Source organism: Saccostrea echinata, unplaced genomic scaffold (assembly GCF_033153115.1).
Source record: "Saccostrea echinata isolate AGI-Se365-2 ecotype Australia unplaced genomic scaffold, CSIRO_AGI_Sech_v1 ptg000029l, whole genome shotgun sequence".
Taxonomy (NCBI): Eukaryota; Metazoa; Mollusca; class Bivalvia; order Ostreida; family Ostreidae; genus Saccostrea; species Saccostrea echinata.
The window spans coordinates 30,049,349-30,064,991 of record NW_026889778.1 but is presented as its reverse complement, the minus strand read 5'-3'; the positions used below and the strand labels follow the sequence as shown (position 1 = coordinate 30,064,991).

Here is a 15,643-nt window from a genome sequence, read left to right as displayed (position 1 = left end):
AAAATCTTCTTCTTTACTCCTGGACATTAAGCAGTCAAACTGTTGGCATCATTGTAATAAGCATTGAGTCCTCTACCAAAATTGTGAAATTCATGGCCCCAGGGTCAGGGGTTCTGGTGCTAGGGCGGGGCTATATAGATCATATAGTGAAAGTGCATTATTTCTTTGAAAATCTTCTTCTCTGCTCCTGGGGATTAAATAAACTAACTAAGAATATAGTTATGATGAGTAAGAGTGACTCTTCAAAAATTGTGAAATTCATGGCCCCAGGGGCAGGGGTTCTGGTGTTAAGGCGGGGCTCTATTGATTATATAGTGAAAATGCATTAATTCATTGAAAATCTTCTTCTCTGCTCCTGGGTATTAAATAAACTAACTAAGTATATAGTTATAATGAGTAAGAGTGCCTCTTCCAAAATTGAGAAATTCATGGCCCCAGGGGCAGGGGTTCTGGAGTTAGGGTGGGGCTCTATTGATTATATAGTGAAAATGCATTAATTCATTGAAAATCTTCTTCTCTGCTCCTGGGAATTAAATAAACTAACTAAGTACATAGTTATGATGAGCAAGAGTGCCTCTTCCAAAATTGTGAATTTCATGGCCCCTGGGTCAGGGGTTGTGGTGTTAGGGCGGGGCTCTATTGATTATATAGTGAAAATGCATTAATTCTTTGAAAATCTTCTTCTCTACTCCTGGGTATTACTAAAACACATTAAATACATAGTTATGATAATCAAGGATGCCTCTTTCAAAATTGTGAAATTCATGGCCCCTGGATCAGGGGTTCTGGTGTTAGGGCGGGGCTCTATTGATTATAAAGTGAAAATGTTTTAATTCTTTAAAAATCTTTTTCTCTGCACCTGGGTATTATTTAAACAAACTAAGTACATTGTTATGATAAGCAAGGATGCCTCTTCCAAAATTGTGAAATTCATGACCCCGGGGACAGGAGTTCTGGTGCTAGGGCGGGGCTATATAGATCCTATAGTGAAGGTGAATTATTTCTTTGAAAATCTTCTTCTCTGCCACTGGGTATTGCTTAAACAGACTAAAGTACATTGTTATGATACACAAGGATGCCTCTTCCAAAATTGTGAATTTTATGACCCCAGGTTTAAGGGTTCTGGTGAAGGGGGGGGGGGGGGCTCTATTGATTATAAAGTGAAAAAGCAAAATTTCTTTGAAAATATTCTTTTCTTCTTCTGGTTAGAAAAGCAAAGAAGCTAAGTGTTTAGTTATGATGAGCAAGTGTGCTTCTTCCAGAGTAGTGAATTTCATGACCCCTGGGTCAGATGTGCTGGTGTGAGGGTAGGGCTCTTGATAATTTAGTGAAAATGCATTAATTCTATTAAATAATCCTGTTTGCTCCTTAGTGTTAAGCAGATAAACAAAGTGATGATGAGCAAACATAGGGTCCCAGGGTCAGAAGCTCTGGCGTTTTGGGGTTGGGGGGTTGGGGGCTCTATTGATAATATAGTGAATCTGTAGTAAAAATGCATTATTTATTTAAAAATCTTCTCCACACCTGGGCATATCTGAGGCAAACAGAGTAAAAGTTTTTATAAGGAAGGGAATTTTTACCAGATTTTTGAACATCTGGACCATTTGGTCAAGTGTTCTGGTCCTGGCCAGGGCTCTATTAGTTTGTATTCTACTGAGAGGAGTTATTCCCCTTTGCCATTTACTTTTGATAATTTATCACTGTAAATAATGTACTTGAAAGGTAAATAGAATAAGAGAATTATGCAAGAACTTTTATTGTATAATACAAAAAGTACTTTCATAGTTTTAATGATCAGATAGACTTGTAAGTAGTAGATAAATAAAAATGAGACAAAAATAACTTCTCTTATTAAATATTCATCAAAGACCAAGAGATGTCAATGTAAGAGATTTCAACAAAGGATTAAAATAGTACAGAAGCATTGATAATTTGTTAATATACTGTATAGTGATAGTGATAAATGGGGAACAGATTAGAACCTAATTTATGAACTGTTAATGAATATTAAGACCAATTATTTTTTGATCATGGTCACCCTATTTTTCTTGCTTTTGGGCAACAAAGCTTCACCTTTCAGTTCATTTTATACTCTATGCATCCTTGAAATTGTTGTATCATACTCAGGTGACCGTTAAGGCCCTTGGGCCTTTTGTGTTAATTAACACTCATTTAGTAGTCAAGTTTATCTGAAAGCTCTTTAGATTGATTTAGAGCTCTATTAGTGAGTTTCTGTTAATGCTTAGTAGTTTTTTAGAAATAGTAACATTTAGCTTCAAGTTGCCTTAAATGTAGATGTCTTAAATGTTGATGACTGAGTGATAAAGATACCTTAGTTTTTTACTCCTGTGTGGTTTGGCTGTCCATCTAATTGTCATCTGTGTTATCATCGTCCTCATTTAACATGTCATCATCGCCATCATCCATCATCCAAGCAGGTGCTCTATCAGTGAGAGTGGGTTAACATTCTGTTATTGGTTCCAGTTTTGTATGATAAATCTGCTCATACCACAGAGTGGGCTAACATGAACAAAGGAGGGCGGCTGATCCTACAGGACGATGATTCCACAACACGTGTGGAGGGAGAGTACAAACGCCTGAACACACTTAGTCACTACAAGGTGGGTCACAATTACAAGAAAGGATATTGTTGATATTTTTTAGAACAGTTATACTTTTTACTGAGATGTTACCAAATTCTTTCAGGTTCCTGATGAAGCTCTGATGTCCTTGGTGGAGAAACAGCCACCATCTTACAACAATCTATCTCTGACCAACTCTGAAAAGTCCACCAGATTTTATGGTAATGCTTATATCAATTTTTTTTGCTTACCTCCATGAAGTTGTGATGAGCTCATGCTATACCCTGGCTCTGGCCTCAGTGTTCTGGTTAAAGTTTTGGGAGCAAATCGATCCAAAGTATCTATAAACCTTACCTTGACCAAACTTGCATGGATGATGCATCTAGGGATGCACACTACCAGACATGCTGGATATGACACAATTTTCTGGATGAGTGACCAGGTTGAAGTTTTTGGAGCAGGTCCATTCCAAAGTAACTTTAAGCCCTATCTTGTCAAAACTTGCAGAGATGATGTATCTAAGGATGCACACTACCAGACATGCTTCAGATGCCGGATCTGACATATATTTTCTGGATGAGTGACCAGGTTAATGTTTTTGGAGCAGGTCCATTCCAAAGTAATTTTAAGCCCTACCTTGACAAAACTTGCAGGGATGATGCACCTAGGGATGCACACTATCAGACTTGCTGTGGATACTAGATCTGACATGCATTTTCTGGATGAGTGAACAGGTTGAAGTATTTAGGACAGGTCCATTACCAATTAGTATATGCTCAATATAGACCAAACTTGCATGGATGATGCACACTACTAGAAATTCTTCGGATGTTGGTTCTGACCTACATTTTCAGGATAGTTAATAGGTCTGTGCCCTACCCGGACCAAACTTGATGGATGATGCATTTAGGTATGAACACTACCAGCCATGCTTTGAATGTTGGATTTGACCTTTGTTATGCCCCCGTATCGAAGATTCGGGAATATATAGTTTTTGCCCTGTCCGTCCGTCTGTCTTTCTGTCCGCAAAAACTTTAACATTGCCCATAACTTTTGATTGGTTGGAGCTATGGCTTTCATCTTTCACATTTGTATTCCTTGTGACAAGACCTTTCTTTGGGTACCACCATATTTGACCTTTTGACTTTGACCTTAGAGTTTGACCCAGTTTTGCAAAATTTTTCCCAACTTTAAACTTGCCTATAACTTTTGAACAATTAGTGCTAGGGCTTTCATACTTCACATGTGTAATCCTGTGTGACAAGACCTTCCTTTGGATACCAGCAACTTTGACCTTTTGACCTTGACCTTGGAGTTTGACCTACTTTTGAAAAACTTTAACATTGGCCATAACTATTGAACGGTTGGTGCTAAAGCTTTCATACTTAAAATATATAATCCTTGTGACAAGACCTTCCATTGGATTACAACAACTCTGACCTTTTGACCTTGACCTTTGAGTTTAACCTACTTTTGAAAAAAATTATCCTAAGCCATAACTTATGAACAGTTGGTGCTAGGTCTTTCATACTTCACATATGTAATGGTTGTGACAAGACCTTCCTTTGGATTCAACCAAATTTGACCCTTTGATCTTGACCTTGGAGTTTGACCTCCTTTTGAAAAACTTTAACATTGGCCATAACTTTTGAAAAGTTGTTGTTTGAGCTTTCATATTTAACGTGTTTTTCCTTGTGACAAGATCTTCTATTGTAATCCATTGACCTTGACCTTGGAGTTTGACTTACTTTTGAAAAACTTTAATCTTGGTTATAACTTTTGAACGATTGGTGCTTCAGCTTTCATATTTTACCTGTATATTTCTTGTGAGAAGGCCTTTCCTTAGGCACCATTAATTTTGACTATTTGACCTTGACCTTGATGTTTGACCTACTTTTGAAAAACTTTAACCTTTTCCATATCTATTCAATGGTTGGCTGCTAGGGCTTTCATATTTCACAGGTATATTCCTCGAGAGAAGACCTTACTTTGGGTACCAACATATTTGACTTGCATTTGAAAAAGTTTAACCTTTGCTATAAGTTGCCATACGGGGGCATCAGTGTTTCACAAACACATCTTGTTTTCTTGACGAGTGAACAGGTCACTGTTTTTACAGCAGGTTTATTTCCAAGTATCTGTAAAGCCTATGTCAATGAAACTTGCAAGGATGCATATAGAGATGCACTCTACCACATTTAAAGAATCTAACCAACATTTGAAGGATGAGTGAACAAACTATAACTTTTGGAGCAGATTTATTTACAAATAACTATAAACCCAACCTGCACCAACCTTGTAAGGATGATGACTGAAAGATGATGAGAAAATGAAAACAAAAAAAGGTTAAACGTTGAAATGGAAATCAGACAGATGGATGAAAGCTAGGACACAATTTTCATGATACGTTCAGCACAATGATAATATATTTGATGTAGTTTATATTTTACATGTATCTCATGTTTAGAAGGTTTACTGTGCTTCTGTTGTATAAGTCTCCTATATCATTTGCATGTACTGTTTTTTGCAACTTAATGATGTAACTTGGTACAATGCAGATTTTTGAAATGTTTAGTGTCCTTTGCAGTTCCAGAGAAATTTCAGCCACATCACACAAGAACTTCCTCTTTTCAAAGAACTCTTTCTCCACAAGGTGTTCATATTGAAGGTTTAGAAAACTACGGTGTTAAATATTACCATTTAGTAAGTACCTCATGATTTAATGTCTTATCTGTTTTCTTGTTTGCAGAAAATGTTCCATTTTATACCAGAAGTCCATCGTTAAATCGCTCTATTAGCCCTCAAGATGTACATATTGGGCTTGATAATTATGGGGTGAAATATTATCATTTAGTAAGTAAACACCTAGGTAGAAGTTCATTTGACACTACTAACTTTGTCTTTGTCTTTAATATATAGTCTGACTTCTAAATCCGTCACCAATATGTACTTTGGTGAGGACAACTTTCCTAGCTCTCTTAATGCTTAGAATACAGTGTAACTTAGGTAAACATCTTTTGGACATGGCTTCTTACACTTTAGTTTTCTTTGTAATGTTTTTTAGCTCATCTGAGCCAAAGGCTCAAGTGAGCTTTTCTGGTCAAAATTTGTCCGTTGTCTGTCGTCGTTGTTGTCGTTGGCGTTGTCGTTGGCGTTGTTGTTGTAAACTTTTCACATTTTCATCTTCTTCTCAAGAACCACTGGGCCAAATTCAACCAAACTTGCCACAAAGCATCCTTGGGTAAAGGGGATTCAAGTTTGTTCAAATGAAGGGCCACGCCCTCTTTCAAGGGGAGATAATTAGGAATTAGTGAAAAAATAATGGCATCATTTAAAAATCTTCTTCTCAAGAATCACTGGGCCAGGAAAGATGAAACTTACGTGGAAATATCCTCAGGTAGTGTAGATTCAAGTTTGTTCAAATCATGACCCCAGGGGGTAGGATGGGGCCACAATGGGGGATCCAAGTTTTACATAGAAATATATAGGAAAATATCTTTAAAAATCTTCTTCTTAAGAACAGTAAAGCCAATATTGGTCATATTTATTTGGAAGCATCCTCTGGTAGTGTAGATTCAATTTTGTTCAAATCATGACCCCCGGGGGTAGGGTGGGGCCACAATGGGGGATCCAAGTTTTACATAGAAATATATAGGAAAATATCTTTAAAAGTCTTCTTCTTAAGAACAGCAAAGCCATGATTGGTCATATTTTTATGGAAGCATCCTCAGGTAGTGTAGATTCAAGTTTGTTCAAATCATGACCCCCGGGGGTAGGGTGGGGCCACAATGAGGGATCCAAGTTTTACATAGAAATATATAGGAAAATATCTTTAAAAATCTTCTTCTTAAGAACAGTAAAGCCAAGATTGGTCATATTTATATGGAAGCATCCTCAGGTAGTGTAGATTCAAGTTTGTTCAAATCATAACCCCCGGGGGTAGGGTGGGGCCACAATGGGGGATCCAAGTTTTACATAGAAATATATAGGAAAATATCTTTAAAAATCTTCTTCTTAAGAACAGCAAAGCCATGATTGGTCATATTTTTATGGAAGCATCCTCAGGTAGTGTAGATTCAAGTTTTTTTCAAATCATGACCCCCGGGGGTAGGGTGGGGCCACAATGGGGGATCCAAGTTTACATAGAAATATATAGGAAAATATCTTTAAAAATCTTCTTCTTAAGAACAGCAAAGCCATGATTGGTCATATTTATATGGAAGCATCCTCAGGTGATGAAGATTCAAGTTTGTTCAAATCATGACCCTCGGGGGTAGGATGGGGCCACAATGGGGGATCCAAGTTTTACATAGAAATATATAGGAAAATATCTCTAAAAATCTTCTTAAAAACAGTAAAGCCATGATTGGTCATATTCATATGGAAGCATCCTCAGGTAGTGAAGATTCAAATCTGTTCAAATCATAACCCCCGGGGGTAGGGTGGGGCCACAATGAGGGATCAAAGTTTTACATAGAAATATATAGGAAAATATCTCTAAAATCTTCTTAAAAACAGTAAAGCCATGATTGGTCATATTTATATGGAAGCATCCTCAGGTAGTGAAGATTCAAATTTGTTCAAATAATAACCCCCAGGGGTAGGGTGGAGCCACAATTGGGGATCAAAGTTTTACATAGAAATATATAGGAAAATATTGTTAAAAATCTTCTTCTTAAGAACAGTAAAGCCATGATTGGTCATATTTATATGGAAGCATCCTCAGATAGTGTAGATTCAAGTTTGTTCAAATCATTACCCCGGGGATAGGTTGGGGCCACAATGGGTGATCAAAGTTTACAGAGGAATATATAGGAAAAAGTCTTTTTCTCAAGAACAGAAAAGCCATGATTAGTCAATGAAATTTGTTCAAATGAGGGCCCCCGGGGGTAGGGTGGGGCCACAATGGGGGATCAAATTTTTACAAATGAATATATGGGGAAAAAATCTGCTGCTCAAGAACAACAAAGCCATTTGTTATATTGATATGAAAGCATCATCAGGTAGTTTAAAATTCAACACCCCCCTCCCTGTAAACTTTTCAATACTGTACTGATTTTTGCTTCTTTTCCTAGACAATGTGCTCAGGTGAGCGATGTGGCCCATGGGCCTCTTGTTTTAACATTTAAACCAACATTTTGCAGTGTGATATCACTTTTTAAATGGAGGCATCTGACATTCTTTTATGAGAATGAATGTTAATGAATTCATTTTTATTATGCCCTGCTACCATATGACTTGAGCAGTAATACTGTATATTGCGGGGGGCACTCACTCTTCTTGCATCCTGGCCTTTAAATATAATGGTGTTAGTGCTAGGAAGAGAGGATGACAAGAGAGAGAGGGCAATAATGTGATGGAGCAAGAATGCAGAGGTGACATCCCAACAGAGTAAGGGTTAAAAAATGAGATTCCATGAGAGTCAAAGGGAAAACAAAATAAAGACTAGCATCATTTCCACATTGTTACCCTCTCTTTGTCTTGTTCTTACTTCCTTGCCAGAGTGAGTTGCCCTGTAACAAGAAATAATTAGGACCCAACATAAGATGTGGGAGCCCTATAGGATCTCATTGTCCATCTGTATACCTCAGTCTGTCAACCAACACTTTCCTTTTTTTCAACAGTTCTCAAAAACATATTTTCAGATTTTGTACATAAATACTTTACTTTAAGAGCAAGACACCTATAGATTTTTGGGACATATCACTTTTTCTGTGCATATGTTTGAATGTATATCGATGACTTGTTGTGATGTGATAACTCAGAGAGTTTTCAATGTTATATTTTCAAAATTTGTACAGAAGTATTTTTCTATATGAGCAAGACACCTATGGATTTTGGGATCTGTCTGTCCATCCTTCCATCAACACTTTTGTTGTGAAGCAATAACTCAACCGTTTTCAATAAAATATTTTCAAATTTTATACATAAAGCTTCTTTAGTATGAAGAGCAAGACACCTATACATTTTGGGGTCATATCACTTTGGCCGTCTGTATGTATATTGGAATTTATATAAATTTTGGGGTCATATCACTTTGGCCATCTGTCTATATGTACATTTGAATTTATATCCTTGACACTTTTGTTGTGAGTCTATGACTCAAACAGTTTAAATATAACATTTTAAAATTGATTGATGATTTTTATGCCCCCGTATTGAAGATTTGGGGGTATATAGTTTTTGCCCTGTCCATCAATCTGTCTCTGTTTGTCTGCAAAAACTTTAACCTTGCCCATAACTTTTGTTTGGTTGGAGCAATGGCTTTCATTTTTCACTTGTGTATTCCTTGTAACAAGACCTTTCTTTGGGTACCACCATATTTGACCTTTTGATCTTGACCTTGGAGTTTGACCCAGTTTTGCAAAATTTTACCATACTGTAACCCTGACCATAGCTTTTGAACAATTGATGCTAGTTTATTGTTTTAATTAAGTTCTTTATGAGAATTGTTCACTCATATAGAGAAGTCACCATATATTGGTGATGGGCTTCAAATATAGACCTTTTCTCAGCCCTCAGGGCAGTGAGGGTTCTTTATCGTGCCAATGCCTACCTTGACAGGGGGTCTCAGTTTTTAAGGTCTCATACAAAACACCCATGAAGTTAACTGTAATAGAAAGGCTCTTATGCATTTTAGGGTCATACATTTTGTCTGTCTACATGTTTGCCTGAATGTATACCAGTCCTTTAACAATGCTTAATGAAACCCTCTCTGACTGTATCAGTTTTCCAGTTTTGAAAAATTTCAGACCACAAATTTTCCTAATACTTCTAAAATTTGGAGAAGTTGGAGAAAAAAATGTGATGTGGAAATTTCCACAGGGGGATTTGTTTTACAATCTCTAGATTGAAATGTGATGATCCAGTCCAGTTATTGAATTAATAATGATAACTGTTGTAGTATTGACTTTTTTCTTTTCTTTTATAAAATACATTTTCTGACCATTTTGTGTAGGTTAAACCTCATGACAGTGATCCCACTGGTGATGGAAATCGTGGGAGTAAGATGGTCTCAGAAATCTACCTCACACGTCTGCTAGCCACGAAGGTAAGATCTGATCAGAAATCTGCCTCACATGTCTGCTAACCTCCAAGGTAAAATCTGATCTGAAATTGACATTGCTCATGTAAAAGCCATCAAGGTAAGATCTGATCCGAAACATACCACACACATCTGCTAGCCACCAAAGTAAGATCTGATCAGAAATCTACAACACACGTCTGCTTGCCATTGAGGTAAGATCTGAGCAAAAAAAGTACAGCACATCTACAAACCACCAAGGTAAGATCTTATCAGAAATCTATCACAGATATATGCTAACCACCAAGATATGATCAGAAGTCTACCACACATGTCTGTTTGCCACCAAGGTACATGTAAGATATTGTCAGAAATCTCCGTACACAAGCTACCAAGGTAATATCTGATGAGGAATTTACCTCACACAATACAAATTTACAATCCACCAAGGTAAGATCTTATCACAAATCTACAACACAAATTTACAAGTCGCCCGCGTGGTGCAGTGGTTAGAGCATCTGCTCTAGAGTCGCGAAGTAAGGAGTTGATCCTTACGTCGCGGGTTCGAATCCCACTGTGGGACGTGGAGACCGGTCCTTCGGATGAGACCGTATAAACCGAGGTCCCGTGTCGCAGTAGGTGCTGGCACGCAAAAGACCCCTCACTGCTCAATGGCCGTAAGTGCCGAGTTTGGGACAAAATTTGCAGCTTTCCACCGGCAAGTGGTGGCATCTCCATATGAGTGAAAAATTCTCGAGAGGGACGTTAAACAACATACAAACAAACAAACAAACAAATTTACAATCCACCAAAAGTAAGATCTTATCAGAAGTCTACAACACAAATTTACAATCCACCAAAGTAAGATCTTATCACAAATCTACAACACAAATTTACAGTCCACCAAAGTAAGATCTTATCAGAAATCTACAACACAAATTTACAATCCACCAAAGTAAGATCTTATTGGAAATCTACAATACAAATTTACAATCCACCAAGGTAAGATCAGATCAGAAATCTACAACACAAATTTTACAATCCACCAAAGTAAGATCTTGTCAGAAATCTACAACACAAATTTACAATCCACCAAGGTAATATCTGATCAGAAATCTACAACACAAATTTACAATCCACCAAGGTAATTCTTCCCTTCATTTCTGCTAGCTACCAAGGTAAGACCTGAAAAAGGAAAAGTTTTGATAAAAATAACAGATGTACCAACCATTGAGAGTTAACAGCAAATTATGGCAAGTATGCTTTTTAGGAAAGCTACATAATCAAACCAACTTCTTTCTGATCCCTTTGATAATCCTGAGGTTTATTGATTGCAGTATACTGTAAACCAACTTTTATTCGTGTGCGAGAAATTTTCGCGAGGTTCGCAAGAGCCTTGTCATCGCGAATATTTCTCACAGCGAACCGGTCCTTAAAGTCTCTCTATCTATTAACAACAGATCCAAAAAAGGTTTGATCGCGAAAATTAATCATCGCGAACTAGTTTACCCCCGGTAATTCGCGAAATAAAGTCATCGCGAATAAAAGTTCGTTTACAGTAAACTTTTAAAATGAGAAGAATTATTGATAGAATATATACTGTATATATTGTAACAAAGTTTCAATGTGATTACAGGGAACACTTCAGCAGTATGTGGATGATTTGTTTGAGAGAATTTTCAGCACAGCCCACCGAGGCACTGTGCTCCCTCTAGCCATTAAGTACATGTTTGACTTCCTTGATGACCAAGCTCTTCTTCACAACATTATGGATACTGAGGTAGTGCACACTTGGAAGTCCAATAGGTATGTCTGACATTTTGTAAGTGTTTTTGAATTTTTTTATTTATTTTTTTTTTGTATTTATACGATTAGAACTACATATTTTTTTGGTTGTTTTATTGCAGTCTTCCACTGAGATTTTGGGTGAATGTTATAAAAAATCCTAATTTTGTGTTTGACATTTACAAATCCAACATTGTGGATTCTTGTCTTTCTGTGGTTGCTCAAACTTTCATGGACAGTTGTTCCATGAGTGAACATAGACTGGGCATAAATTCTCCCTCCAGTAAACTCCTGTATGCCAAAGATATCCCTAAGTACAAGAAATGGGTTGAACGTTATTACCAAGACATCAAGATGATGCCAGCTATAAGTGACCAGGATATGACTGCGCTCCTGACTGATGAATCAAGGGTAGGTTCTTGTTTCTACTTCTTCTGTTTTAAACCCATCTGAGCCAAGAACTCAAGTGGGAATAGTCCACTAAAACAAATTTATGTAGCTGACAATGTAAATGTTTTCTACATAATTTCTCCCTAAATTTATTTTCATTAAATATGGATAATACTTTACATGTGCCTTTCATGAAAGGGTGTGCAGTGATTTTGAACCAATTTCTTGATCAGAGGTCAAGTTAGAATGATTTTACTTAGTGAAGGGGAGCGGGGCTCTACTGTCTATATAGTGAAAATGCAATAATTCTTTGAAAGTCTTATCTTCTCATAAGTAGTAAGATAACAAACTAAGTGTATAATTATGATGAGCAAGGATGCCTCTTCCAAAACTGTGAAAGTCATGTCCCATGGGTCAGGGGTTCCAATATTAGGATGGGGCTATATTGATTATATAGTGAAAATATATTAATTCTTTGAAAATCTTCCACCCTGCTTCTGGGTATTTAGCTGATAAACTAAGTGCATAGGTGTGATGAGCAATGGTGCCCCAGGGTCAGGAGTTCTTTTTGTGGGTGGGGTGAGGTGGAGGTTCTATTGATTAAATAGTGAAAATGCATAATTTCTTTGAATTTTTTTCTCTGCCTCTTGGTATTCAACAGATAAACTAAATGCATTTATGGTAAGCAAGTGTGTCTCTCCCAAAATTACAAGTTTCATGGCCCGTGAGTAAGGACTTCTAATGTTACGATAGGGCTTTGTGGAATCCATAGTGAAAATGCATTATTTCTTTGAAAATCTTCTCTGCTCCTGAACATGAAGGGGTCAAACAGAATACAAAGTTGTGATAAGCCAGATTATTTTTAACAGACTTTTGAAATTCTGGACCTATTGATCAAGTGTTCTGGTGCTGGGGTAGGAATTCTGTATTCTACTGGGAGAAGTTGTTCCCCTTTGCTATTCATCTACAATAATTAATCACTGTAAATTATGTAATTGAAAGGTCAGTTGAATAAGAGAGTTGTACAAGAATTTTTCAAGAAAGTACCTTCATAGTGTTTAATTGTCAGGTAGACTTGCAAATGATAGATAAATATATAAGACACAAAAATACCTTATTAGCTCTTCTGAGCCAAAGGCTCAAAGAGCTAATGCTATGGCCATTTGTGTGGTGTGCGTAAACTTTTTGGAAAATGGGCCATATCTCAAGAAACCCTTAGTCAATTTTTTTTTCAAATTTGTCTCATAGTATCCTTGGCCCAAGGCCTTTCATATACTAAAACTTGGGATGCGTCCTTTGAACAAGGGGAGATAATTAGGGAAATAAAAACAAAAGTAGTGGTTGCTAAAAAATCTTCTTGTGAAGAACCACTGGGCAGATTATAACCAAACTTATATACAAGGATGAGGATATGTTGTAGATCAAAATTTGCATGGGGAATCACCCTGGGGCCAAGGACGTGGTCTCAAGGTCACTTCAAAGTTGACCAAAATTTACATTTTGTTTAATCTTTTATATTTTGCCCACTACAAGGCCTAGGATCATCAAATCTTGTCAGTTGATGCATCTTCGGACCTCATCTCAAGTTGACTCAAAAGTAGGTCATGGTGACCTACTTTTTGAATTTTGCAGGTTTTCATTTTAATTTTGTTGCATAACTTGGATACTTTGAAGACTATGATCATCAAAACTTGTCAGTTTATGCATCATGGGACCTTGAAGTGTGTCAACCAAAAAGTAAGTCACCATGATCTACTTTTGCAATTTCATAGCTTAATTTAAATATTTCAGATACTCATTGGCTTGGAATTCTCAAACTTTGTCAGTTGATGCATCCTGGGTACCTGGAATGTGTCAACCAAAAAGTAGGTTACTGTGACCTACTTTAGGAATTTGATGGCTATTTCAGATATTTATTGGCTTAGAATCATCAAACTATGTCAATTGATGCATCTTGAGTCTTCAAAGTAGGTCAACCAAAAAGTAGGTCCCCATGACATACTTTTTTGAATTTCATGGCTTTTTAAGTTACTAACTGTCTTAGAATCATCAAACTTTGTCAACTGATGTATTTTTGGTCCTCAAAGTGTGTCAACCAAAAAGTAGATCACCATGACCTACTTTTTGTAATTTGATGGCCTTTTCAATTACTAATTGGCTTAGAATCATCAAACTTTGTCAATTGATGCATCTTGAGTCTTTGGAGTGCATCAACCAAAAAGTAGGTCACTGTGACCTACTTTTGCAATAATATGGCTTAATTTAATATGAATATTTTAGGTACCAATTGGCTTGGAATTATCAAACTTTGTCAGTTGATGCATCTTGGGTACCTTGAGTGTGTCAACAAAAAAGTAGGTCACTGTGACCTACTTTTGCAACTTCATGGCTAAATTTAAATATTTCAGATACTAATTGGCTTAGAATTATCAAACTTTATCAATTGTTGCCATGCTGACCTACTTTTGGAATTTCAAGGCTTTATCCTTATATATACGTTACGAAGAGGCTTAAAACAGATGAGATTATAGGTTGTACAATTTTCAGAGGAGCAATTCTAGGCCCTTGGGCCTTTTGTTTTTGTACATTGAATATCCCTCAAAGACCAAGAGAAGCTGATGTGAAAGAGAATGAAATAGCCTTACTAATAGTGCTCTAGCATTTTTGTTTAGTCTGCATGGTGATAGTGACAAATGAGGGCAAGTAGGGAAGTAACTAATCTCCTTTAAGATTTGTTAGTAAGTACTAGACTTGTTTTGTTGATCCTTGATTATCATATTTCTCTTGCTTTTGGGCAGTTTAGCTTCATCTATCAGTTTATTTTATACTTTTATGCATCCTTATGCATTAAGGGTGCAACGATAAACCGTTTGACGGTATATCACGGTATATTTTTCCACGGTTCAATTCACGATATGCTAAACTGATATCGCGGTTCGGTTCAATCGGTCCGGAATTATCCGTTTTGTCCGCTTTATTTCCTTTTTTACTATTTCAAAATGGCTTCCCCGCAAACGTGATAACGCCGATAACGCATTTACGGCAGTTAAACTCATCTCCAGCATCTTACAGACCTCAGATTTAACACGGAGAAGGACTTAATGTGATTATAAGTTATAGATGTTAAGACAAATGATAAACCCTTTAGATCTAAACGTATTCTTTGGTAATACATGATATTTCATCACGGTGTGTATTTCGATGAAAATTCGCTGTCTTGTTGACTAAAACATATTAACACGAGAAATATGACAACTGGTTTTCTACGTAAATAAAAGGAATAAAAGAATGAATGTCTTCCTTTTTCATACCAATTTAAAAGGAAGATTATTAGGAAAGGTCCCCGTAGTTCCCTGTAAATGTTCATTATTGGTTTAGAATGTTGTCACAACTCAAAGATCTACCTAACAATCCAATTCAAGTTAACAAAATGTTATTTTAATTATTATTAAAAAGTATGAACATTTTGTATAACCCTGTCAAGTTTTAAAAAAATATGATGACAAACTTGAAAGACTTTTTAACCTTGTCATGTATCGTGATACGTATTGTATCGTGAACTGAATACCGTGATACGTATCGTATCGTGAGGTTAGTGTATCGTTGCACCCCTATTATGCATATAAATGACACAAAAATACCTGATACCGAAAAAAAAAAAATAACAGTGTTGTATTATTCTCAAGTGACAATTAAGATCCATAGGCCTCTTCTTTTCTTTTTACACAGAGATAATTTTTTTTAAATATAAAAATGTTCTCTTCAGTAGGTTGCAGTCCTATACAAGTCCCCTATATTCTTATATCTTTTTTTCTAAAAGCAAGGCTGTTTGAGATGGTTACCACCTCGGTAATATCTGATC

General features: G+C 36.6%; 1 protein-coding gene across 4 annotated transcripts in view; it reads left to right on the top strand.

Annotated features, from left to right (window-relative positions):
• LOC133195794 (plexin-A4-like) overlaps positions 1-15,643 on the top strand; it is an 87,676-nt gene that overhangs the window by 71,405 nt on the left and 628 nt on the right. The window contains exons 28-33 of one of the 4 annotated variants that reach the window (XM_061331739.1): positions 2,515-2,621; positions 2,707-2,803; positions 5,332-5,435; positions 9,541-9,633; positions 11,243-11,412; positions 11,514-11,802. In XM_061331739.1, the coding sequence (XP_061187723.1) occupies positions 2,515-2,621; positions 2,707-2,803; positions 5,332-5,435; positions 9,541-9,633; positions 11,243-11,412; positions 11,514-11,802 (860 nt within the window). Of the gene's footprint in view, positions 1-2,484; positions 2,622-2,706; positions 2,804-5,169; positions 5,286-5,331; positions 5,436-9,540; positions 9,634-11,242; positions 11,413-11,513; positions 11,803-15,643 lie in introns of all 4 variants that reach the window. The other 3 variants (XM_061331738.1, XM_061331737.1, XM_061331736.1) reach the window with 3 other exon arrangements.